Source organism: Cyprinus carpio, chromosome B12 (genome assembly GCF_018340385.1).
Source record: "Cyprinus carpio isolate SPL01 chromosome B12, ASM1834038v1, whole genome shotgun sequence".
Lineage (NCBI taxonomy): Eukaryota > Metazoa > Chordata > Actinopteri > Cypriniformes > Cyprinidae > Cyprinus > Cyprinus carpio.
In genome coordinates, this window is record NC_056608.1 from 16,957,115 (window position 1) to 16,985,010 (window position 27,896).

Below are 27,896 nucleotides of genomic sequence, written 5' to 3' on the forward strand. Positions count from 1 at the left end.
AAGCCATAAATCTGCCAACATTTTAGGATTAGGGTTTGAATTAACTTTTCATATAAATACATTTTAAGGCATTACTGCATCTCACTCTTTTTTCGCCATATCCATCATTATGAAAAAGAACTGTAATGATAAGTGATAAAATGCAATAAATACAGTAGCTGAAATTTATGAACAGGACAGGCCAGAAATAGTTTCCTCTTCTTCTTAGACAAAAATAGCACATGGGAAAATCTCAATTTATTTTACTTAAATATTTACATAATATACATGTAATTAACTATTTTTAAATAAATAATAATAATAAAAATGTTGTACTTACTACTGATACTAGTGTTTGGGTGACTTAAGATGGTTTTTTTTTTTTTAAAGAAATCTCTTATACTTTCCGAAGCCGTATTTATTTGATAGACTAAAAACATTAATATTGTCAAATATTATTACAATGTAAAAAAATAATAATAATAATAATAAAAAAAAAAAAATTCTATTTAAATATGTTTTAAAATGCAGTTTATTTCAGTGATGGCAAAGCTGAATTTTCAGCAATCATTACTCCAGTCCGTGTCACATGATCCTTCAGAAATCATTCTAATATGCTGATTTGCTGCTCAAGAAACATTTCTTCTTATTATCAATGTTAAAAACAGTTCTGTTGTTCAACACATCAAAAACACATGCTAATGGTAATTTTTTTTGAGGCCCACTGGAACAGCAAGCCAGTACCCCTAAGATTCAGATGTTCAGTAGCAAAAATGGAAAGTTTAATACTTTTACCTTTATCTCCTGTGCACTGTGTGACTGTGCAAGTGAGTGCAAAGCCAAACTACTGAAGCAAAACCATTTCCAATAATCCACATAGTCCTACAAAACTGGGAATCTGGCTTAATGTGTGCAGAAAGAGTGATGAGAACTCTTTTATCACATGAGTATGTTTTTGAAATGATTTTGTCTGCTGTTGTCATTCTAGTTACAGCAGGGGTAAACTGGGGAAGACTAATGGGTCATGGTGAGTAGAACGGTCCATTGCTGTTTTTGAACATCACTGTGCAGCCATCTGAGCAGTGCATTTCCTCTCTCAAGACCCAAAATGACTACTTGCATTAAAAAGTTCATTAATTATAATCATCTCTTAAAATATTACTTTCATCCTGTTTTGGAAGAATATTGCAGAGGCCAAGAAGGCGGATAAGAAAACATTTTCCATTTTCCATGTTTTTATAATTCCTCTTTCGAAACACAAGCCTGCCATATGTGGCAGGAAGGACCTGTGATGCAGTTAAAAATCTTTTATGGAAATTGGGGGCAAAGTTTCAAGTTTATTAACTACTATATCATTTGCAGTGACCACATAAAAGATGCAGTGATTACATAAAAGACAATAAAGTGATGTAATGTGGGCCGCCCAGTTGTTTTTTAGTGACCTCAATATTTGGACGATGGGCAAACTAATTAACGCACAATGTAAGAATGTTAACAAGTTTTCCTCGAAAGAACACAACAGAGGCTCAGACGATTCCTTAAAGGAATAGTTCACCCAAAAATTCAAATTTATTGTAAATTTACTTACCCTCACACTATCCAAGATGTAGGTGAAAATGTTTCATCATCAAAACAGATTTGGAGAAATGTAGCACTAAATTACTTTCTCATTAATGGATCCTCTGCAGTGAATGGGTGCCGTCAGAATGAGAGTTCGAATAGCTGATCATAATAAACCACATGACTCTAGTTATCAAATACAAATATCAAAATGTTTTGGACCCCATTAACTGTCAGTGCATGGACAAAAAACACTACAACATCTTTTTTCTTTTTTTTTTTTGCGTGAACTATCCCATAAGCTCACCGAAGGTGAACATTTATTCAAAAACAAATCAATTGTCATAAAATTGGCAGATATTAGTGACCAGTTAGCAGACTAAATGTTTTTCACACATGTTCTGCTATTGGTTCATCTAACAGATACTAATGTTGTGGCCAAAAACAACAGCTTGTTTCACAGATACCCGTAGAGCGAGAGGAACTGAATTGTCAAAACAATGGTTGAGCTCTCACTAATCACACTCTGTGGCCATTACATGCTTAATTACATTGGCTTACTCATCTGCATATTTGTCCTATAGGTCTAAGGTTATTTCAAGCAAAAGTTTGCATATCACAACAGTTTTGCCAGTTAAACAAACCCCTTGACCCAGAAATGTCTAAACTAATTCATGTTATCTAAACATCTTCACAAAAAGCAAAGAAACAAAGACTGGCCATCATTAATTACCTTCATTAATCATACTTTACTGACAGGCAGACTATTTTTTATGTAAGATAAAAAATCTGAAAGGGGGAAGGAGTTCAAAATTGTTGTTTTACTTTAATCCAAAGGTCAGTAAAGTTGCTTTCTTGTGTATACATCTAAACAACACCTTCATCAAGATTCAGTGTCAAAATACATGCTGTTCCCTTTTTTTAGGACCAAGGAAGTTTGATTATGATTTAAAACAGCTTGTTCCAAAAATCTCCTCAGCTCCTTAAGGAACCACATGGAAAAACCCAGTCTGTTTCATTCATTCACATAAAGGTGTAAGTCATCTGCAAAGGTAACACACTTACTTTAAATGCGTTTGATGTGAGTGCAAACAACTTAATCAAAGACATCAGTCTGACTTCACTATTGGCAGGCAAATAAAGTCGAATTAATGCTGCAAGCGTGCCAGTTTCAATGTTTTGAAAATAGAGGAACCACAAGACCGTGTATTCATTTCAGAGCAAATTACAGATGCATCTTTTCAGTTGTCGCACAGAGGCATGGCAATTTGATGATGTATGATTCAGGATAGATCAAGTGGATATTAACATTGCCACATGCTGGCCATGAGATGAGCTCATGGAGGAAGTTCAGCACATTTCAAACACCAGCTACTTTCACATTTCTGTGTAGCTGTCTGAGAGGTGAAGCCAATTAGCTCTGCACTCAAAACACCAAAAATTGGTGTTGAGGTCATGAAGGAAGGTGGCAGATTAAATTAGGAAAGCTTTACATAAAGCAGGCTCTCAAAGTGTTAAGAGTTATTAACGTCTGTGGGGTGCTGTTGTATAAAAGAGTAAAACTCTCCAGCCTCTTTTTTCTCCTTCATTTTTTAAATATGTTCCTTTGATATATTTAAAAGCCAGTAGTCAGATATTATAGACAGGACTGGATAAAATTATCAGTTTTCAGATTAATTCCTATTGAAGCCCCTAAAGGGATATGGAAATGGTTAAAAAAAAAAAAAAAATTAGAGGGGATGAAAAATTCTATTTCAATGCTTTCACATTTGCTTGCAAAACTTTTGTGATGGCAATCATAGGCGGTGACAGAAAAAACTATATGTGAGTAAACGCAAATGTTTTGCAAGAGAGTTTCTTGGGTGAATGCAATACTTTTGCAAGAGAACACAAAAGCATTGAAATATAATTTTCCTTCTCATGTCTTTTTTTTCATCACCATGTCCCCTTAAGGGCTCCATAAAATCCTTAGTTGAACACATTTTAATCTCAATATTGATAACATTTCAAGCTCAGTCTTTTTTACTGTGCACAGATTGTGCTTCAGCGGCGACCCACATGTGCTACTTTAAAACGTTATTGAATCTACAGCTACAACACAAGTCATTGTTACCAAAGTTTGCCATCCGAATTGAGTGTGAGATTAAAAAGAACATGCATTGTGAAATACTGGCAATAAAAAAACATGTTTTTATTGAGTAATCATCACAGGCTGCACTCAGTAACAAATAGTGCAACCAGTGAAGTCTGGTTCAGGAGCAAATGACAAATTCTTTTCAGTGAATCAACAGCATACAGATTGACCAATTCTTTTGAGCCATTCAAACACCTTCAAAATGAATCAAGTTCATTCAAATCGACAGACAGACAGACAGACAGCAGAATAGCCTGAAATATACCCAAATGAATTATAATTCAGATGACTTTAGGGTCTAAGAGAAAATGGATTATGAGGGTTAAATTGGTGAAACCAGTACTTTCTCATTTTTAGTTGTTGTTTATTTAGTCTTTCCAAGATTAACTGCACAGCAAAGTGCATACAAAAATGCCATTGAGTTTTCTGCCAGTGGCCTTAAAAATGGGTGAAATAAATCAGGGGAGGTAATGCAGACTTTATTCTCAGAGGAGTCTGAGAATGCAGAATGCAGTGTGCTTACCACAGCTCTTCATGGACTGGGCCCAGTGTTGAGCCCCTGTGGGGTGGACCTGACGGCAGGGATGGTTTTTCCATATGCCGGCTGGGATGTCTTTTCTGAGTCTGGACTACAGCCTACATATCCAAAATGAACCGCAGAATTTGTTGGGCCAGGAGTCTTCTCCTACACTCAACCTGAAACATATGCACATAAACGCCGCATGTGGCCCAAATCAATGACGTGCCCCCAAAAAGTACAGCTGAGAACGTACACATTTAGTGGCAGCTCCTGCCAAAACACGCAACCCGGCTAACAAGCGGCTGCCTGGAGGGCACATGGCGTCAGGGGGCTTGTGCGTCACAAACGGATGACAAACCGAGGCCAGCTGTCAGTTTTGTCCTGATCTCAATTTCAGCACTATTGCAACATAATCCTGGGAACTGATCAACAGCCCTGGGATGGTCAAAAACAACCCAAACACAAATGCCAACCATTGAGACATAAAGCTGACTCTGGCTGGATAGCGCTGCACGTGTTCGCTTCCTGTCTGAGAGGCTATGCCATGGTCACAGCAAAAAATATAAGCAGGCTGTGCCACGCAAGAGACAAATGATAGACTAAAGACAAGGTTAGGTGGAGACTTACCACATGATCTTCTTTGATTTATGAAGTAACCTCATTTTGGGAATTTCTTGTTTTCAACAAACAGGACATTTAATCCCTATGTGCGTGCTGACATTTCATCTATCTTTCCTTTAAGCCAGTAACTGGAAGAGAAGGGCCTTCTCAGAAGCACTTAAACAAAGTTGGAATGCTTTGAAGCATTTATGCTTCTCTGCCGTTCCTTTATACGCACAGGTGTATATCAACGTGTCGACAAAGCCACCGATTAATCTTCATTCTGCGTCCTCTCTTTAACGTAGGAAATATCACAAGTCTTTACGAGATCTAAAAAACACTATTAAGGCACAAGTGAGTAATTGAAATAGCATTCCTTATTTGTATAATGGAATAAGCATGTGAAAATGGCTTTAAGTGGTAGGTGATAACCTAATGGTATCCTCGTAAAACAGAAAGTTCACAATCCAGCAATTCAAAACATGACAAACAACTTTCTCAGTTTTTAAAGTGGCTAAACATGGAAATCACAAGCTTTTAGAATTTAACTCTTACCACAGTAGGCGGAGAAGTACAGTAGACAGAGAAACATCAAAGGTCTGTGGCTGTGAAACAGGAGCGATAAATTATACCCAGGTGTAAGACTGACAGTGTTCTAGACACCCTTTAAAGGACTATAACTCTACAGATGTGGCAGGTTAAATTTCTACTTTTTGTTCCACTCACGGTAGAGGAATGCAAATATAAGTGTTAAAGGGAGCAAAAGAGTTTGCTATGCTTTTACAAACATGGCCTGGAAAATAACCAGACCAAGTTTTAGACACTAGTCTGGATCTGACCTTTGAAACATCACACTTCTACAAACCTCTAAAGGTGATTTTTCCAGTTTTTGGAGTCACAGTACCCTCTAGTGGTCCTAAAAGGAGCTTGCATAAAAGGATGAGGCCACATATTCAGAACTCGGGAGATCAAATGCAATAACTTAAAGTTCAGTCACTAAAAAAAACCCATGTTGAACCAGGAATCTTAATATTGGCAAGGATGTGTGTTTTTCAATATTGTGTTTATAAAAGCAAAAAGTAGTTCAACATTTTATTAAATAAAAAAATAATTAAATGTTTTTATTTGTATTTTTTTATTCCAGGTTTACTTTTCATTGTGCAGAATCATTCGATTATCGGTGAAAATCTGGCGATTTTCCACTACAATAACATAACTCCCTATTAATCTTATTGTCAGTGACATTTAAGTAAATAGTTGTCATTGCAGATTAGCTTTAACATGTCACTAGCAGTGTAACAATAACATTGGCTCTTTGTCACGGCCTTGTGCCTCTGTGTAAGAGCAACAACCTTGACTACATTGGCCCTCAGGTCTGGCCAGAGGTCTCACATTTCACTCGATCACCCAGAAATAACCCAAAGGAGCAGAACAGAATATAAAAAAGGAAGCTCTCAGTTTGACTTCTGTTCAGTTCCAACAATGAAGCATACAGTCATCCAATGATGCAGCAAAATTGCAGAATGGCAAGAGGCACAGGAAGTACAGCTGTCACATCAAGCTGTCCAGCCATTCACGAAATCTGCCATTAAAACAAACTGAGGACAAGAGCATTGTTGAGAGAGTTTGTGATTATAAAACATTTAAATACAGTAAAAGTTTAAAGAGAAATGAGTAGGCTATGACACTATCCACTTAAGCAGTCTGTTGGTCTTCGATGTATTAACCACTGCTGTTGTGAATCAGCAGCTTTAGCTAAAATGTGCACAGACCTGTTTACTGAGATAATCATCTCCTGCTGTGTAATGCCTGTGCAGGGTGGAGTGATGGTTTAAAATGAAGAAATTGTCAAAACGCAAACAATGTAAGGCTTTAAAGGGGTAGCTCACCAATATAAATAAATAAATAAATTTGTCATCCTGTTGCTCCAAACTTGCATGAGTTTTATTCCTTTGTGGAACACACAAGGTGAATTTTTGAAGTGAATGAGGACAAGGGCTGTTGAACCCCAACATGACAAAAAAAGCATAATACAATTATGATAAAAGTGATTGATGCAACTTATGTGCTACATTCTGTGTGCCATAAAGTCATACAATAGCTTTTTGTAATGAAAGTAATAAATTAAATCATTATTCTTTTGAAAATCTTGACATCCGTCTTAGCTCTTCTTGAGACTCGAGGACAAGATCAGTTTGATTCACGAATGAATTATTCAGTCTCGCATCGAATATATCTTACTCAAAATAACAATTCAATCAGAAAACATGAACTGGCACTTTCAGGTTTTGTGACTGAACAGTTCTCTTTAGTAGAATATTTTCAATATATCAGTTGAATAACAAAACCAGTCTAAATGATTCATTTGACAATAAAACTGATCTCGTTATGACATTTTGTTTGTCACACAGCTAATGGCTTCAGTAAATTGGAAATATAGTTGTATGGACTACATTTATGATACTTTTACATGGTGCTTTAGGCTACTCTGACTTGACTTCATTTACATTTATTGATCAGACAATAGACTGAAACAGGTCACTGAACTCTTAAATGCAGAAAGACCACTTCACAACTGCCCTTCACAGAAACCAGCTCCAACAGCACTTTTTTTAAGGTCACTTTTCAAATCTTTTGTCATCCCATAAGACCATCCTATCATCACCTGGTCAAACCTGTTCTACCAGGTAACAGAAAATGTATGTCTTTGAAGCAGTTGCTGCTGACACTAATGGGTCACTCACTTTCACTTAGCCTATAGTATCCTCTCATTGAGCCAGCTGCTTAACTGTACGTTATCTGTCTTCTAAACGCAAATTCCTCAGGTTTACAGCAGCCTACTAGGTGCGCCCAACCGTGATAAATGTAATGAATAGAGCTGACCTGCGTAAGGTGAGGCGTGGAGAAACAAGACGAGCCTGACGCAAAAATATGAATCCCACTACAGCGAAGGCAATCTCATGAATATTAATCAGATTGTAACCATCCAATGGCAGATTGTAACCATCCAATTGCGATGCCTCGTCTTATAAATATTAATTAAGCAGTGCTGACGTTGCGTTGTTACCTTCTACAGGCGAATGGTGGATTCATGAATATTAATAAAACCCTTCGCCATAGTAGCTACGATCAGTAAACGCTTTTCTTGATCATCCGTCACATCAGCTCCGCAATACCGACAGGAGACAAACAGGAAATTATAATCAAAAGACAGCTGTAAGAGTGTTTGCTCCCTTTTATTTGTAAGAAACAAGTGTATTCCTGTAATACAACTACCTGTATTAATTCTCCCGTAGAGACAATGCTTCAGTGTCTGTCTGGAAGTTCTTGTGCGCGCGTCATAGAAGGTTACAGGTCTACGTGGTATTTCTTGGTCTTGGTATTGGCGTATGTGTTATATCTGATATTCGGTGCTTTGGTGTTTTCCGCGGTGGAGCTGCCGTATGAAGAGCAGCTTCGGCAAGAGCTTCGGACCGTGAAGCAGCAGTTTCTAAATGATAATGAATGTGTGTCCGAGGAAAGACTGGAGGAGTTTCTCACCAGGGCTTTAGAAGCGAGTAACTACGGTGTGTCGGTTCTCGATAATGCTACTGATAACTGGAACTGGGATTTCACATCAGCCCTCTTCTTCGCCAGCACTGTGCTGTCCACGACAGGTGAGAACAGACTTTCTCTTGACAATATTAAATAGCCATAATAGGATTGTTTTTGTGTTCTAACCCAGTTGTTGATTTACATGATATAATTTACTGTCTGTAGTCCGGTAAGTCCTTCTGTATTATTCAAGAGCGGCCGCAATAGTAGAAAACACCGGTGTGGTGTCTTTATAAAGGTCGACCTGTCCTCTCCGAGATCTCTGATAAAAGCATTAGCTGACGCATGTGAAGGTACAAAAGCTTGTATGATGAGGCCTTTTTAAACAGCCCAACATTTACAATAATATGTTTATATAGACTAAATATGCTTTTAAACAAGGATGTAACTCAAGAAAATAGACCTGCATAATGGGTTAGAGCTCTCGCACTCTCTCTCTCTCTCTCTCTCTCTCTCTCTCTCTCTCTCTCTCCCTTCATAATGAGTCAAAAGTCAACAAAGCTTTATTGGCCTTCCAAAATATCAAGATCTTGTACAAACTTATAATACAGACTATGAATAAAGGCAAATAATATTTTTTTCTTAACATACTACAAAGAGGAAAATAAATAACAATTCAATAAAATAGGATACTCTGGGAATTTAGACACACACAAACACAATCTATTTGGCACATCCTTCTAAGAAAAAAAATAGTAGTAATTTTTTGCTCATTAAACAAGCTTTACAAAATAATATGCAATCACATGACATAAAAATATATATAAGTCTTCTAGAAAAAAAGTATTATTCTGCATTGACTGAATTGCTTACTTATAATGGGCTTCATTGTTTATGCAGTTGGCTGTTACTGTTAATAACTATAACTATAACTGTTAATAACTATTCTACTTAAAACAATAACATTAACATTTCAGTCAGTGCTCAGGATCTATTAAACATAAGCAAAAAAGCAGCAAAAATATGATACCAAATACACTATATAATACTATAGACAATGATGATCATCTTCGCAAGGCAATTTTTAGAGATTTTACAAATAAAGCAAAATAAGTGCATGCTCACATATTTACATCCTTGGCATTCCTGTTAACTTTTCATTATGTGATTAAGATGGTGTTTAAAACAGAATTAACTGGTTCATTTGAGTAAAATGCTAGATGAGATGAGGATTGCCAGGTCTGCAAAACAAAACTTGCCCAATGGGCAGTCAAAAATATCCAGAACTAGCCCAATGACCTTATCTCAAATATCTAAACATAAAATATGTCACTCCCATGATTAGGCTAAATGCCTATTTACAGTTACTATTTTGCTTTATACGCAATTTCAAACTGAAAATCACTATACTGTAGACTGTAAATGATTTTTTGAAATTAAAGTAAATAAAACAAAGATTATTGGAGTATGTTTTACAAATTTCTTGTAAAATTCAATTTGTTACTTGCCATTTCTTAATCATTTTTTGAATAAAAACTCATTGTTTCTTCACTATTTTTCTTCAGTGTAGTAATCATAAATACAATTAAATTCCAACAGTGTTTTCATTAACTCTTTCCCTGCCATTGACGAGTTATCTCGTCTTTCAGAAGACAACGCTTCCCCGCCAAAGACAAGTTTTACGGCTTTTTGTGTTTTCACCGTTATACACTCGGGGGCACTATTACACATCTTCTGAACAAGTACAAAACCTCCTAAACAAAAACACACGTGAACAGGATGAAGAAACTAGCGATCTCTCATGTAAATAAATTGCATAATGTTACGGAATAAAATGATGATCCAGTAAGTGGTATACGTCTGTGCAAGCTTTGGAGGTGTTGATGGAAGCAATTTACTGAATGTATGCTTCGATAATAGTACCGAATATTATCCAGATGTAGTTTTTGATAAAAATTTGATTTTCTCACCTTTTTGCTCAAAACGATACCTTTTTATGAAACCTACCTATAATCAAATGTTGATAAAAAAAAAAAAAAAAGAATGCTTCAAGCTAGAAAAAAAAACTTTTTTTTTCTTTTTCTGTTTTATAAAGAAGAGGCTCTGATCTTTATTTTGGTGTATTGAATATTCAAATATTCATAAAGCAAAATATACTGGAGGCCATCGAATTTTTGTGAAAATCATCAAAATCGCTGGCGGTGGCTGGCAACCTTTTTAAAAAATGCTGGCAGAGAAAGAGTTGAGTTCTTGCAAGCTCATCATCTAGAACAGTTGTATTTTTGGTTGAATTAAGATATGCCAGTATAAAATTTTCATGTTGCGATTAATTGCTAATGATTTTATCATGGTACTTGGTATTATCATGATATTTAAATTAAGTTTCAAAAAAGTGGTCATAATACAGTATAACAGGTTTAATAATTTTTTTCTTATAACAAAAATACTTTTATAAAGAATATCTCTTTGGATTTGAGACTTAAGTCTTTGCAACTTTACAGATCTTCTTTATGCACCAAGAGATTGTAACACTCCAAAGAGCAAGGAAAGATTTTAATCGCATCATATGAACCCTTTAAATAACACAGTTGCAACTTTCTATTTTAACAACGTGTTATTAAATATTGAAATACGTAAGATTAATGAATGTTCAGAAGAATTATTCATTGGCAGTTTATGTTAACTAATGAATTAACTAATGTTAACTAATGAAGCCCTAATGTAAAGTGTGAATGAACAATAAAGAATCAAAGCACTTTCAAACAATATCTAGGGCAGGGCTATTCTATTGGCGGCCTGCGGGCCTAATCCGGCCTTCCAATCATCTTCATCCGGCCCCGGGGAAGAGTCGAACCCACGCCTCAAATCGTTCTTGCTCTAATTAGTTTTTCCACAAGGTGGCAACACTGGCCCGGGCTGTTGTTTCATTGCTGAAAAAGGAAGACAATCACCGGCAGGCACTCATGTGACCTTCCACATACGCTGCTGAACCACTTCAGCCATTAAACCGTATTTAAAATATACCATCTTTATGTTGTTTCTTCATTAATTTGGAGGTTCAGTGTGTAATAATGACAACATAAATATATTAATATGCAATTAATCACAATTAGTTACATAAAAAATAGTAGTTCTTTTTTAATTGATTGATAGCACTAATGTTAACCTTTCAAAGGTGTTATTGTTGGTATGATATTTGTTTATTTTACAGCTGAATATGCTTTTCAATTTAATTTCTTATTTTAAGATTTTGGATGTGTTATTGTTTGTTTAATATTTTTTTTTTTATAATCTGGACCTTAAATTAAATAAATTGAATAGCCCTGATATAGGGCATGTTATATTCCAGATTAAAATGTAAAAAAAAAGTTTGAAAATGAATAGCCTATTAAGTCTAAATATTTATGTATTTGGCGCTGTGATGAACACCATAGCAAATCCACAATACATTTTAGAAAGTAGCGCAGCTGCTTTATTTAGGCTGCATTTTCTGCAGTTTAGCGCCATCTGCTGTCAGAGAGTGAATGTGCTTTCATTCAGCGCGTCTCTCAGTGTTCCCTCGTGTGCTTCTCATGCCTGCTTGTTTACATCAGAGCGCACACGTGTCTTTCAAGGAGCATGCAACGGTGTTGTGCATTTTGACCAGTTGATGGGAAAAGTATTCAAAAAATTCATCCCATATTCTGTATAATTTGTAATGTATAATTATTCAGGTGTTTAGAAGTGCCCACAATAACAATATGATATTTTTTTTGATTTGTAATGTATAATAATATCCTGCATATTCATTACCGTGATATATATCATTCTTTTATGGTCTTTAACCCACGGGAAAAGATCAACCTGTGAAAAAAAAAGACCCCTTCAAAGAGCTTCATGTGTTTTTTTTTTTTGTGTTTTTTTTCAGGATATGGCCACACTGTTCCTCTCTCAGATGGTGGTAAGGCCTTCTGCATCATTTACTCAGTGGTGGGAATCCCCTTCACCCTGCTGTTCCTGACTGCAGTGGTCCAGCGGATCATGGAGTTCAGTACCCACAGGCCCGTGGAGTACCTGCACCGGCGCTGGGGCATGTCCAAACCTCTGCTGGCTGCCCTGCACGCCTCCCTGCTGGCCATTATAACTGTCTCCTGCTTCTTCCTCATACCTGCTATCATCTTTTCAGTACTGGAAGAGGACTGGAATTTTCTGGAGTCCTTCTATTTCTGCTTCGTCTCTCTTAGTACTATTGGCTTAGGTGACTATGTACCAGGAGAGGGCTACCATCAGAGATTCAGAGAACTCTATAAATTGGGCATTACATGTAAGTGCACAGTTAATTTAAACATTATTTATGTGTATATATACATTTTTTTTTTACTCTCTTACATTTATACATGCTCTACCGTTTAAAAGTTTAGGATTGGAAAGATTTTTGAAATGGTTTTGAACTAAGTCTTTTCTGCAAGCTGCATTTACATGGTTACATGGTTATGCTGTTGATATTTATGTGGATACCCTGATGCATTTTTTTTCTGGAATCTTTGATATGAACAAAAGAACGGCATTTATTTGAAATTGATTTTTTAATCAAGACATATTTTTCCTAACTGTCACTTTTGAATAATTTAATGCATTTTGTTAAACATTAGTAATAATTTAATAGAGAAAAAAAAATAAAAATAAAAAATGAACTTACCCCAAACTTTTGAATGGTTTGTGATAGAGACAATTAAACATGTACAGTAGCAGAACTTTAACTTTGGACTTTAACTTTAGTTTCTTTAACTTTGGTTGAACTTTATCTTAGGTAGGTTTGTTAACTTAGCGTTTGCACTGTGAAATTTTTTTAAACAATGAATTTGCCAACACCCCCTGTAGTATCACTGCAGACCCCATAAGGCTCTCTTGCCCTCTTTAACCCCACCTGCCTCTCTCCCCTACAGTCTACCTGATATTGGGCTTGATCGCGATGCTGGTGGTTCTGGAAACCTTCTGTGAACTTCAGCAGCTGAAGAAGCTCAGGAAGATTTTCTACGTGAAAAAACAAAAAACAGAAGACCAGCTAAACATTGTGGATCATGATCACCTCTCATTCGCCTCTGTGTCCGACCAGGCAGCCTCTTTTAGGGAGAATAAAACTGATATGTTTCCTGGTGACATAGTCTCTGCCTCACCTACTACTACCTCCAATGAACCAATGGACCGATGATGCATCCTAAAATTTGGTGTCTAGAAACCTGACACGTTAATGTTTCTGAAACATCTCTGCTAAGAGCATAAATGTATTGTAATTTGTTAGTGTACTCTGCTGTCAAGTTAACTGAAACCTTCCATAGATATGAATACTTGAAACACCGGCTGAAGTTAATTTAATGGGGAAAAGGATTGCATGAATTTGTAGAATACATAATATCATAGGACATCATGGTTCATGCTGCTGCTGAATGGAAAAAACATTTTGTGACCAGGGTTTTGTGTGTGTGTGTGTGTGTGTGTGTGTGTGTGTGTGTGTGTGTGTGTGTGTGTATATAAATGATAAATCCATCCATGACTTCTAAATATAAATAGTTAACTGGTAAGTGGTCATAGACTAGCATTAAATACTTCATATGCTGTTCTTGTTAGGTGACATAAAGGGATCCATATCCTGTATTATAGTTTTACAGATTTATTAATGGAAATCAAGTTTTCAGGTTACTAAGTTTGTAGATATTGCTTAAGGCTGGAAAAAACTGCATGACGTTTATGATTATAGGCAGTTGATAGATTTCACTGAAAATTGTGTAGTGAATGATGGGCACAGACTTGATTTTTTAGCTTCAGATTAAGATTCCATCCAATCTGAGAATATCAAATGTTTGATATTCTGTGCCGATTTTAGAACACATTGTTTTCATTTGTCAGCAATAAGGGGCACAACTGTATAGTATATTTCAGCCTTAACTATTCAAAGTCTGCAAATGTACAATGCTTTTGTATAACAATCTGTTCAGAAAAAATCAGGTAGTGTATTCCGGCCTTTCTTCTTGTCTTTTTTTTTTTTTACTAGATTTTTAGAGTAGACAGGGGCAGGTCTCTGATGACATTCCTTGTGACACATTCTGTAATTCACTCGTTAAGGGAATTTAAAATATGTATATTTTTAGTAGAGGCATCAGACTAAAACATCTGTATATTTAATTTCTTTACGTTTACGGCTTTATTCATGTTGGCTCTTCTACAGTTGCATTAGGCATTGTCCAACACCTAAAGGTGTTGTTGTGCATTGAGTGGCATTACTGTTGTATTGTAAGCCAAGAACATGAGTCACATCAGTGCATCAGTACGTTCTTATGAGCGACTGTGTATATTGCTGAAGGAAATTAATGTTATTTTATCATTCATTTGTAGTTTTCATTTTTATATTTTAATTTTATTGCACATGCCTAAAGTCGCACTTTAACTAAACAGAATAAACTGGAGATTTTGGTTATTCTGTAGATGTTTTAATTGTATTGTGTTTATTCTTCAGCCAGTAGCAAGACGTTGTGAAACAGAACTTGCAGCACATATCCAATGTAATCCAAACACATCTCCTTCACCTCTCAGAGTTGTTTACTTTGATCATTTTGCGTGGCTATATAGGTGTGTTAAACCCCTGAGCAGCTGTACATTCTATTAACAGGATGCCTGCTCAGTGCTGTTAAAAGAGATATTTACTCTGCTGTTTGAAAGTGAATTTGATGCCATCGTGTAATAGTGGTGCTGAAATTGAGCCGAGGTTATGTTAACAAGGTCCTGCAGCTGTGCTCACCTTGTTAAACTTGACCAGGACAAATTACAATAAGTTGAGCACATGAAACTATAAGAGACCTTCTTGAGTTCCCCTAGACATTCATCTAAATGTCACGTTCATTATCATCACAGCATTAGATGAGGCGATATAGGAGGTTATTTTTCAGGGCTTCTCCAAAGGTGAACAATTCCTTCATATCATGGGAAAACACTCTTTTTGAGTATATTTGGAATGATTTAATGTTAGTATCTGCTGGTTTAGGTATGATGAATGAATGAAGCATTGAATGAATGAATAATGCCAATTCTATTATTATGATGGTACTTTTATTTTGCTTTCAAACCTTGATGGAGATCTCAGTAATGTTTCATTTACTATAGCAGTATTGATGTTATATGAGATGTTTTATCATAAAAATAAAAATAGGCACAACTGAGACATTTGTTGACAAAGAGTTAAAGTACAGGGCTTAATATTAATGAGAATATGGTGATTATAGCTAATATTTTAATTAATTTAAATAAGAATAAGCGCAAGATTGATAATCTCCATTTGAACTTAATTTGGTCTCATTGCTATTTAAAAAATCTCATGAGTTTTCTTTCCTATGGGAAATTTGATGTGTTGTACCAGAGATAAAGCTATTTTGTATGGCTTTTTTGAGAATTTACTTGTTAATAATTGAATGACCAAAGATGGACAAAGTCGAATCCCAGAAAAAGATATAAAGTATAATATGACTAAATATTATAAATTTAAAGAAATGTCATAGTAGCAACACTTTGGATTCAAACTGAATAATTTCACATTGCATGAATAGCAAAGATGTCTGAAATGTACATCTAATTTATGGAATTACTGAATACCCCATGGGGGAGCCATGTTAGCCCAATTGTCTAATTTTACCTTTTAACCTTAAAATAAAAACAGTATTTTTACTCCACAAATACCCTATTAACAAATAGAAAACACAATTCATCATAATTAGTGACGTGACATACAGCCAAGTATGGTGACCCATACTCAGAATTTGTGCTCTGCATTTAATCCATCCAAAGTGTACACACACACACACACATACCATGAACACACCCGATTGATAGGAAAAAAAGGAAGTGTCATCTTGCCCTGTGGGGCATATTACCCTACTGTTCTCCTTGAAGAGAAAAAAACTATTGAATACTGCAGTTTTTATTTATAAATGTCTCCTTTTAACTTTGCCTTTGGTGTGTCCTTGGTAAATGTGAATAATCTCCACCCGAGCGCTTCAATAGTTCTCACCCAAGATTTTTCTATTAAACTCTCTCTCCCATGGCCTGTGTTTATCCAAGCCAGTCTGCCTCATTAGATGTCAGGTCCCGCTAGTGTGTGCCAAGTTCAATTTTGAGTTAAGCATTTGGAGTGCAGACCTCATGGTTTCTCCCCACGGCTTTCTCCAGGGGAAGGTGTTGGGAGGGTATTGACGGCTCTGTCAGAAGTTTTTGCTTAGCTAAGCACAGGTCACCTGACTGGGGCTTGTGCTGGGGTGGAGACGGCACTTCCGATCGATAGGTGCCAACCAGTTACAATGAACTCCCCTTCGCTCACCACACACACAGAAACACACAAAGTGGCTCACACCCCCACTGCTAGCCATCTTTCAAAAGCTGGCTGTGGACCGTGAAGCTGCCACACTGCAGGGACAAGATCCCCACACATGATGTACCGGCGCAATGCAGAAAGAGGACGAGACTCCAGTGCCCTGTGTTCAACTGTGTCCTCCGAAAGACAGGTAAAACCTATTACATTTGATTAAGTGCTGAAAAGCTAATCTGAGTGACAGTTTAATGACCTAATGGCATAATGATGCTTTTAAGAAGACAGCTTTGATTACCAAGCATAGATTTTTAATGCTCAACTTTCAGTTGTTACAGTTCTTTGCACTGCAGTCTAATTTAGAAATATTTTTTGTTTTGTTTTTGTTTTTATAACAGACAGCATTTTCACAGGGTTTTTCAAACCAACAATTTTGTTCAAGTAGAGGTTATAATATGCTATGGAAATTATAATTTTCTAAAATAATGAAAATGCCATAAACTATAATGGATTACATGTGGTACTATACTATATACAGAATATAAGATGTATTTATTTATGAACTAACACACGTACATTAAGTATGAAAATTACGATACCTTATGGTGCTTGCTTATAATTTCTCATATTAGAATTAGAAATATAATTATACATTTGGCATGCTACTGTGAATGATGACATGAATGATTTTTCAAATCGGGTGGCTTGTTGATAAGATAGTGCTGTCATAACACTTTTCTTAGCAATCAGAATTAAGATTTTCACCTGGTCCACAATAAAATCTCATAGGCTAGATCTACATGCACAGAAGGATTAAACAGACATTAAATTGACCCCATGTTTACGTAGGGATAAAAATGTCCTAGAAATTTGGTGGTCAGAGTAATACGTAGCCATCCAAAACATGCTCATAAGCACATAGCAAGATTCATTATGTTACAGAGCGCATTAGTAATTGCATGGAAACACCTTGGAAAACACTCACAACACCCAGATGGACAAAAAATACTTTTATTTTCATGTGAAATGTAAAAATCTAATGCATATCATGAGCATGTACATTATGAGCTTATGTGCATATGTGTATTAGGATGGGTCTAAAACTTATTTAAAGCTAATTTAAATATATTGAAAGACCCAGTGAAAACAGTCGCATTGGATTTGCAGGCTTTGCATGCAATTCCTTCTTCCTGGGTAGTTCACCAAAAGCCACTTCCTTCCTCATCTACTCTTGGCCAGTTTCCTTCTTTCCCCCTGCAACACCCCGCTACCTCTGCTGTGCCAGACAGATGGGCTATGCTGTGCTGTTTGCTGCAATTTACCTGTCCACCTAAGAAAGATACACAGAAGCATGTTAAATTTAAAGTGTATCACGAGCAAAACAGCAAGTATGAAGAAATTATTATAAAAAACTAGTCTCAGTACACACAGTCAGTGAGCCAGAAGTTTTTTGTTTCTGTGGCAAATAATGCAATATGTATAGCTACAGATACTCTATATAGTTAGCCACGAGTCTGCCATTTTTTTACAAAAATCAAAAATGTTTCAACCACTGAATGTTTATGACTTTAAAAAGGAAAAAAATGTCTGAATTCTCTAATGAATTATGCACATGGGCTGTTGCTGACCAAATTAAATTAGTGCGAGTGTGAAAAGTGTGGTTTAAAAATAGTTCATTGGTGGGCGACGTGGATAACGCCAGATGATATAAGATGAAACATCAATATTGGTGGAATTGAAACGCAGAACTTAGAGGATGTCAGCATTTGTGTCTGCGCAGGCGCAGTGCGTGCACAGGTGGTCGTGTCTTCTTCATACATACGGGAGTGCTGCTTCAGCTCAGCGCTCTGGATCTCCTTCTGACTTTTTACCATGATTCTGTAACTGCTTATTAAAATGGACTCATCAGAGTGCCCAATGAAACAGAACGACTCTGTCTCAGAGTGAGTTATTGGATGCGTTTCTTGGCAAAAAAAAGAAAAAATACAGATGCTTCAAAATGAGCGCGTGGGCATCCTATTAGTCTTTTTTAATGCCTTCGTTTAGCTTGCAGTTGGATGTACCATAAACAAGTTTACACTGTGTAGGACATGAGTTCAACGCAACTGTAAGTTTAACTAGAAAAACGCTTGCGCACCGCGCGCACACTCGCAGTTTTGTACACAATGATTGGCAGCGTTTTGTCGCGTTGCGTTGTGTCGTGCCTCTAGTTGCGCTGTGGACGGTGTGTTTACATGCAGGTTGGTTCTTCTAAGCTATACATTTCCATAGAGATCCATTGTGCTTTGATGTCTCTTCTTTAACTTCAGGGCAATGAGGAAGCCTTCAGACATGAGTCCGCGTCGCCTGTCAGATATCAGTCCTCAGATCAGACAATTGAAATCCCTTGTCATTGATGAAGATCTAAGTGAAGAACTGAAGTCATCGAGATCGGTCGAGTACATCAACAACGCATCCATAGAAGAGCGGATCCTGAGGATCACTGGTTACTATGGCTATGAGCCCTGGGACGCATCTAGAGGTAGTCTACACTTGATTCATGCGTGTTTTATAAGTTAAATGTAAAGAATGTAATGAATATTATATGAGTTAAGGGCATATAACTAAAAGGGTGCCCATATGGTTCTTTAACCTTAAAGGGATAGTCCAACCAAAAATTGAAATTCTTTCATAATTCACTTACCTCAACTTGTATGACGTTCATCTTTGAAACATTAAAATATATTGAAGAATATTTGGTAACCAGTTCATGAAAATTCCTCAAAATATCTTATTTTGTGTTCCACAGAAGAAATAAATATAGACAGGTTTGTAAGGGTGAGTGGATGATGACAGAATTAAATTTTTAAGGTGGACTATCCCTTTAACTTTTAAAGTATACTATATAGAAATAAAATAGTATTAAATGAATTTCATTATATTGCATTATATATCTTTTACATGCATTCAAGACACTTGAAATAATCTGGTTGACTCCTTCCTTAAAAAATTAAATGTGGCTTAATGGTTCTTCTTGCTTTTCATCAAGCTGCTAGTCCCGTCTATAAATTCTTTATATTCTTTTTTTTATATATATGTGAGCTGAACATCTATGCTTTATGATGTAAACACATCGATCAAAGACCAGCTTCACACCCCTGCATCAATTTGAGCTCCTCTGCAACCCCACGCACAAATATTTCTTTTTAAAATACTGTTGACACAGGCATAGACGACAAAATCTATCACCCATTTGATAAACAGCTAGGTCAGATCATTTGTAAATAAAGAGCCCTTTCAGTTACTTTGTATATGTAAATACTGTACACATGAAAAAAATGCAATATTTATGATCCCTCTTATAAAAAAAAAAAAAAAGATAAACATCTTGCATATTCTGCAAATATCCGTTTAGCAAATGGCACCCCTGATGTATCTATTGTTGTATTTGAGCTGAGCACTGTAGCCTGAGTTACGACGTGCAGTTTTGTCAGTTATTCTTTTATGCATAAGAAGGTAAGTGAGTCAGAGCCCAGTTTTTTGCTGAGTCATCAGGGGCAGATGAGGTCTCTCTCATTTCCATTCCTCCACTGACTGCATCATAGCATAAGATTTTATGCACACTCTCATGCACAAGTTAAACTTATGTGAACATGATTGATCGACTTGTTAGTCACATTAGAATAAAGAAAAAAATCTGATTTTATTTTTAAATTCTTGAGGAAAGATGACATAGTGACATAGTATAACATATAACATATACTTTACAGATGTATTATTTTATACTAGTCTACATGAAATTGTAATGGAGTAAAAAGTCTTATTATACAAATATTTGGTGTTAACAGATTCTCCAAAGTAATACTTAGTAGTAAAGTAAAAATGTAGAGACTTCCGTTTAGGGCATTTGAAGTAAGTAGATTATTCATCATCGATGTTGGAGTTCAAATAATGCAACAGAGCATCTTTAAAACTTAATAGTGTGAGAATAATTCCTCCAGCTCTGGCACTTGTGTGCAATAAAAACGATGGTTTGATATTGCTTTTTTACATCATACAGCAGTCGATGGAGAGATGGCCAGACGGATGTTCATTGAACCTGCCCATAAATGTCAAATAAATGGATTTAATTGGTTTGTGCAATCCAGTTAGCCCTTAATTGGGCAGTTCAGCATGGTTTTAGTTCACATATTGTCACTGTATAGGGTTGAATTTAAAAGTCAATTCTTTAACTACTTCAACATCACCTTCAAATTGATACCTTGGTCGATGTTTGCAGCACTGAGCTGGCACACAGATCACATTAACTATCCCAGACTTTGGTCTGTGGTGTGACTATGATAATGAGACACTTGTTCTGTTGACTGACTGCTTCTGGGGGACAGTCTGTCTGCCTCCTTGTCCTTTTTGCACAGAGGTTCTGTCTTTCAGTTCTGTCCTTCAGACCAGGCAGGTTCTTGCCAGTACATGCTAAATGTCCTCTTACAGGCCATAAGGGGCAAAAGTATGGTATACAAAAAAAGAAATGAGAATCTTTGTAATACAATTAATTCATATACGTAGCAGGAAAAACTGTTACATCTTCAGTACCATGGACAGCAATACATTGTACATATATCTTGTGTATTGCTTCATGCTATCTAATGTTCTTGTATCTTGCTTTATAATGTTGTATAACTATATGTCTTACTTCAAAAAAAGCTTAAGGACAAGTCAGAAATTCGGTCTTTGATAAATGACACCCTGGACCACCCTGGAATAAAAACAATTTGACTGTATTTCTTAAAATATTTTTAAAAAATTATCTCACGGATGTGAGCATATTTTTCTATAACTGAAGCTCTATTGTAACTTTATATGCTATTATGCAGTACTGTTTAACAGTTTGGGGTAAGAAATATTTATTTTTGAGAGAAAATATTTTTATTCTGTAAGGATGCACTAAACTGATTAAAACTGACAGTAAATATATTTATGATGTTACAAAATATTTATATTTATAAATACACACTGTGCTTCTAAACTTGGGTTTAATTTATATGTATAATTTAATATGATATAGTAAAAATGATTTAAGGAATTAAATAAACCTGAAAAAAGCACAACATCGATAATATTAAGAAATATTTTTAAACACCAAATCAGCATATTACAATACTTTCTGAAAGATCACTGGAGACTGGAGTTATAGCTGCAGAAATTTCAGCTTTGCCATCTCAGGAATACATTTTTAAACATTTAAAATAAATAAAAATAGAAATCAGTTATTTAAAATTGTAATAATATTTCACGATAGTACTCTTTTTACTGTATTTCTATCAAATAAATGCAGCCTTAGAGAACATACAGTAAGAGACTTCTTTCAAAAACATTAACAAATTCTTACCGACCACAAACTTTTAAATAATAGTGTATTTATAATTACTTACTGTATTTTAATTCTAAAAACGTACCTAACGTGTATTGACTCGAGAACATTGTTTGAATTTCAGATGTTTTCAGCATTAAAAAGGTGCTTACTGTGAGTTGTCCTACTAAAGTTACAGTTCTGAAATTATATTATTACATATCTCTTATGCAGTGCATTTCAGATTTGTCAGTGTCATTTTTGTTATGCAAATTTCTCCTGTTTGTTTTGCATGAAAGTTTATTGCTAAAAAAAAATGAGGGTTGATGCGATTAAATGCCTGTGGCTCTACTTATGCCTTTGTATTATGCAATTATATTGTCTGTATCTGCAGGGGAGGACCAGCCCAACAGCGAGAAGGTGGAAGTGAAGGTAGATGGCCATTCTGCCACAGAAACAGTCAAATCAGATTGTGGGAACAGGCTGCAGGCGCTCCGCTGCTGTATGCATATGACTGCAGTACACTTGCGCAGAGCATTGTGGGGTGTCGCTGTGGTGATCTGCATCTGCGTTTCTTGGACAGGCTGCACTCAGTTGGCAAAAATAACCATCAGACGCTTGAATGTCCCATTCACACTCACTTGGTTCTCCACTTCCTGGAACTGTGCCATCTTCCCTCTTTACTACCTGGGTCACCTGTGCTGTAGCAAGGACAGACAGACTCCCAGACAGCGCTTCAGGTGAGACGGGTTGTGTTTCCTTTCATGCAAGGAGATCTGATTCTGTGACCTATAAAACTTCACTGCATTTCAAAAAGAGAACTCTTTGCAAAATTTCTGCACTGTGTAATAGTTCTGTTTTTTATGCAGACTCGTTTTGTTGAGTTAGGGTTTTTCTTTTTTGTTTGTTTTGTTTTTTGGGCTAGGCTGCTTAGATAGAGGACTTGACACTAACCTAATTTTCTTAACAATGTCCCATGGCATTTTTCGTCTTTTGTGAGTTCAGCACAAAAGATTTTTAAAGGTTAACTGAGCAGCACTTTTTTAAGTCAGTGTAATTTAATGAAAGCAGGGTTTCCCTAATTGAATAGCTGGTTTTGTTATGTTCATCTGTTTACTAGTTCTTCTTTGTTAAGTCATCATAAAATCAAAACCTATTTACTTTATTAATAAGTTCCATGTCTCAATGTGCACATCTTTTTGCACTCATCAGTGTATTTTATTATTTTTATTACAAGGAAACAACAATTGTTTGACTTCTTTTTTTTTTTTTTGCTACTGTTGTAAATATTTTATTTTTATTATATATATATATATATATATATATATATATATATATATATATATATATATATATATATATATATATATATATATATATATATATATTATTATATATTTTATTATATATATAATATAATATATATATATATATATATATATATATATATATATATATATATATATATATATATATATTATTCTTAAATATCTTGTCATTTTACTGTAGTGTATTTATTGATAAAATATTTTAATATATTTGAAAATGTAATTTATACCTGTGATGGCAAAGCCATTACTCCAGTCTATATATTTTATTATATATATAATATAATATTATATTATACAGACTCTTTGATGAATAAAAAAGTTCAAAAGAACTAGTTCTTTTGTAACTTTATACTGTAAATGTCTATACTCTCAGTTTAGATCAGTTTATTCCTTCCTTGCTGTATACAATTATTATTTTTCTTTTTTAAATGATTTTTTTTCTTTTTTTTCAAAATCTTACTGACCCTAAACCTTTAAATGGTGTTTTTTTTTCCACATTACAGTCTTAAAAAAAAAAACAATCAAAATATATGTATTTTTATACTGTAAAGAGATGCATAGATAGATATGCATCTACAAAATAATTTGCATTATACTATTTAATTAATTAGAAAATTAAGAAAAAGTCTTTAGATCAAACACCTTTAAGATCAATAGAATCTTCCAGTCATTCAGGTGTTTCTAAACATTTGGCACTCTCTGTTACATTAATGTGTATTGGAAATTCCGGTATGATAAATTATGGTATGATACATTATTTGCATGTGTGTGGATTCACGACAGAGAGTGTTGTCAGTTCTTGGGAGATGACGTGCTGTCACTGAGGATGCTGCTCTCTCGCGTAGCTCCTTTTGGAGTGCTGTGGACTCTCACCAGCTACCTGTACCTGCAAGGCCTTCGCAGAATCCCTGCTACTGATGCCTGTGCACTTTTCTGCTGTAGTCGTGCCTTTGTCTTCCTAATATCCTGGATTGTCCTGCGGGAACGCTTTATGGGAGTGCGGGTGAGTCTATGATATATAAATTGATCTATAAAAAGCTTATAAAGGTGCCATAGAATGCATTAATATTTTAAATTGTTCTCTGATGTCTCCAGAGTGTGTATGTGAAGTTTTATCTCAAAATACCCCACAGATAATTTTTAATATCTTGTTGAAATTGCCACTTTCAGGGTATGAGCCAAAGCACTGTTTTTTGTGTTTGTCCCCTTTAAATGAAAATGATCTGGTGCTCCCTGCAATTTTTAACTACCACATTCCTATTTACAATCATTCTGGTAGCACGTGAAGGCAGCATTAGTGAAAACAGGCAGAGACAATGGTAGCTTTAGCGACATTAGCCTTACAGAGAGCCAAGAAGCGCTTGGAAAACAAAATATGGTGTGTGATGCTTACTTTGTCTGGAGTCTGGACATTTGCACATGAAGCGTTGGTATCGATCCCTCTTTAAGAAGCAATCTTTGCACAACTTCAGTGCTGAACCGACCCTCGTTTGTGAGGCAGTCCAGTGTAAAATGTTAGCACAAACATATAGGACTTTTCAATTTTTTTCCAGGACATTTCCTTCGAAAATGAAATTTAACCACCGTGTCCTCAGCGGTCTATGGAGACTCTAACTATGTTTGTTGGTGCATCCCAACACACCACACTTTTAATGGCTCTTTGGCACTGTTGTTGTTCCTGCAGCTGCTGCAGGAAGAAAGTAGTGGTGGAATGCTGTTTTTTAATCAGGGCTATGTATATGCTAATTGGGCAGAGAGCTTCACAAATGGGCGGGACTTTCCCCAACAATGACATCATAGTAGTGAGAAATCTGGAACTGCTTGTGTGGAGACACTGTTTATGATTTATTAGGATTATAAAACAATGAGTGGGTGGATTTTTACCATTATAGGCTGGTTGTTTTCACGCACTGCGGCCACATGACTGTGTTCAAACACCTTATAAAAGTGATTTTTGCTTTCTATGGCACCTTTAATTATGTTTAGTTGCGAATAAGTCTATAATGGATTTTTACTTTTTATCATAATGTACTTTGTTCTATCTAATCACAGATTGTGGCAGCCATCTTAGCCATTGGGGGCATTGTTATGATGACATATGCCGATGGTTTCCACAGCTATTCTGTGATAGGCATCTCCCTTGTGGTTGGTTCTGCATCAACAGCAGCTATATATAAAGTAAGATGGGATTACAAAGCACAACAAACTCATTTTAGACTGTCATACACCAATGACCTGCTATTTCAGAGATGTTTAAAATGAACATGTAATTATTTTATACTCTCTTTGTCTGTAGAGAAATCTGTAAGTGTAAATATGTTTCTTCAGGTTCTGTTTAAGCTTGTTCTGGGTAGTGCAAAGCTGGGTGAAGCAGCTGTGTATCTTACTGTCCTCGGTGGAGCTAATTTGGTCTTCATTAGCGCTGTACCTCTGATCCTGCTTCTCATGGGGGCTGAGGACTTTGTTTCACATCGAGATTTGCCATGGCCAAGCATCTGTGGCATGTCCGCTCTTCTGCTGGGTAAGAGGATGGACACAAACACACAGACACAAACTTCTCTACACAGATTGAATCTGTGCCATGAGAATGAGAGTTCAAGCAACTGATAAAACATCGCAATAATCCACAAGTATTCCACATGACTCCAGTCTATCAGTTAACATCTCCTGAAGTGAAAACCTGTGTGTTGTAAGAAACAAATCCACCATTGATATGTTTAACTTCTTACTGTTTTCTTTGGCTGCTCTTTTAGTGTTCAACTTCCTCTTGAATTTTGGTGTTCTGATAACACTTCCTACTCTGATTTCTCTGGGCGTCGTCCTCAGTGTGCCTCTAAATGCTGGTGAGTCATAATAGAGCCAGTTGTTTCTTGTAAAGATTAATGTTGTTAGAAATTTGTATTTCTTCTGTAATCCACAAAAGGTGATGTTAAAAGCATTATCTTAACTCTGCTCTTTTCTATGCACTGAATGTAAAGATTGACCACAGGTCGTCAAACTTGGGTGTGTGTGTTATTCTGGGAGTTTGACAACCCTTGATCACCATTTACTTCCATTGTATGAAAAGTATCAGCGACAACATCCTGTTAAACATTTCCTTTTGTATTTAACGGAAGAAAGCAAGCCATACAGGTCTGGAACAACATGAGGAGTAAATGATTTTTTAGTAAATTAATTTCTTCTTCTTATTATTATTATTTTACTCCTTTACCCCATAAAATAAACTACTGTTCAATGTCTTCTATGCACACCAAGGCTGCATTTTTGATCAAAAATACAGTAAAAACAGTAATATTGTAAAATATTAGTACAATTAATTATTCATATTAGTATTAGTATTGATATTAGTAACAATTAAGATAACTATTTTGTCTTTTAATTGATTTTAAAATTTAATTTATTCCTGTGATCTCAAAGCTGAATGTCCAGCAGCCATTACTCCAGTCTTCAGTGTCACATGACCTGTAAAAAAAAAAAATCATTCTAATTTGCTAATTTGGTGCTCATGAAAAATTTCTTATTAACAGTGTTGAAAACAGTTGTGCTTCCTCATATTTTTGTGGAAACCAACAAACCTTTTTCTCACGATTCTTTGATAATTAGAATGTAATATTGGAATTTATTTGAAATAGAAATATTTTTTTTCTGAATGTTGCTACTGTCACTTTTGATCAATTGAATGCATCCTTGCTGAGTATTAAGTATTAAATTCTTTAAAAAAAATGTAATGTAAATATCAAAGATTTCATATGTTCCAAATAGCCCTGACTACATTAGCATCTTGGTGTTTCAACTGTAATGCCTGAGTGACCACCAAAAATCTTTCATACCCCAGTCATAGATCGCTACATGTGTGAGATCCAGCTCAACAGTGTACGCATCATTGCGGTGTCCATCATTTGTTTGGGCTTCCTTTTGCTCTTACTGCCTGAGGACTGGGACCAGTGTCTGCCACAGTTACGATCAATGCTGTACAACCGAGAAGAGCCACAAGAGAGCGCCAGAGACAAACACTCAGAAACGCTTCACATCAGGCCGGGAGAGGCCAAGAACTGCAACTCCAAAACTACTCCCAGCATCCACTGACTCTGCATTTTATTCATTTCAAAAGCTCCCTAAAGGCCCCAGATTACTCTCTTCCACATTTATGAGGCAATTTAGATGTATTGCACATCAACAACTATTGATTGGATAGATGAAAGTTGCTAGAGATCCATAAAGGAGGGTGCTATAGATTGGAAAATAATTGTTTTGGATTCGATTGGTTCACCTGTTACACAGTTACTGAGTTAATGATGAGCAAGTTTGTTTTTCATTTTAAAGTGCCACTGTGTGAGAGTTTGGAAATGTGTAGATTTGTATATTTCATTGTCGCTTCGTGTGTTGAATGAAGTACTTTTGTATATTGCCAGTATCTCCACTGCTGACACATTGTCACACTCTTCAGTATAACATAATACTTCTGATAAGAGCTGTAATCTCACACTGGTTCTCTATACTCTGCATATTTGACAGTGTTATGGCCTCATATAATCTGAAAGAAAGGCTACACGCATAGATTCCTCAGAATAATATCTTGC

General features: G+C 35.7%; 2 protein-coding genes across 2 annotated transcripts; both read left to right on the forward strand.

Moving 5' to 3' along the window:
* Positions 1–7,904: 7,904 nt before the first annotated feature.
* LOC109099650 (potassium channel subfamily K member 1-like) lies at positions 7,905–14,788 on the forward strand. Its single transcript, XM_019113175.2, has 3 exons — positions 7,905–8,449; positions 12,235–12,630; positions 13,253–14,788. The coding sequence occupies exons 1-3, from the start codon at positions 8,095–8,097 to the stop codon at positions 13,516–13,518; spliced, it is 1,017 nt and encodes a 338-aa protein (XP_018968720.2). The 5' UTR covers positions 7,905–8,094; the 3' UTR covers positions 13,519–14,788.
* A 3,506-nt stretch (positions 14,789–18,294) lies between these two features.
* Positions 18,295–27,638, forward strand: slc35f3a (solute carrier family 35 member F3a). The gene is made up of 8 exons (XM_042735731.1): positions 18,295–18,602; positions 18,969–19,180; positions 22,380–22,725; positions 24,100–24,319; positions 25,369–25,494; positions 25,645–25,837; positions 26,070–26,159; positions 27,152–27,638. The coding sequence occupies exons 1-8, from the start codon at positions 18,556–18,558 to the stop codon at positions 27,400–27,402; spliced, it is 1,485 nt and encodes a 494-aa protein (XP_042591665.1). The 5' UTR covers positions 18,295–18,555; the 3' UTR covers positions 27,403–27,638.
* Positions 27,639–27,896: the final 258 nt, after the last annotated feature.

What these genes read in the sequence shown, in the direction of transcription:
- slc35f3a (XM_042735731.1), top strand. Translation starts at nt 18,556, where the DNA reads ATGGACTCATCAGAGTGCCCAATGAAACAGAACGACTCTGTCTCAGA. An exon ending in GCCCTGGGACGCATCTAGAG is followed by an intron (nt 19,181 to 22,379) that starts GTAGTCTACACT and finishes CTGTATCTGCAG; the next exon opens with GGGAGGACCAGCCCAACAGC. An exon ending in CATGTCCGCTCTTCTGCTGG is followed by an intron (nt 25,838 to 26,069) that starts GTAAGAGGATGG and finishes CTGCTCTTTTAG; the next exon opens with TGTTCAACTTCCTCTTGAAT.
- LOC109099650 (XM_019113175.2), top strand. Translation starts at nt 8,095, where the DNA reads ATGCTTCAGTGTCTGTCTGGAAGTTCTTGTGCGCGCGTCATAGAAGGT. An exon ending in CACTGTGCTGTCCACGACAG is followed by an intron (nt 8,450 to 12,234) that starts GTGAGAACAGAC and finishes GTTTTTTTTCAG; the next exon opens with GATATGGCCACACTGTTCCT. An exon ending in CTATAAATTGGGCATTACAT is followed by an intron (nt 12,631 to 13,252) that starts GTAAGTGCACAG and finishes TCTCCCCTACAG; the next exon opens with TCTACCTGATATTGGGCTTG.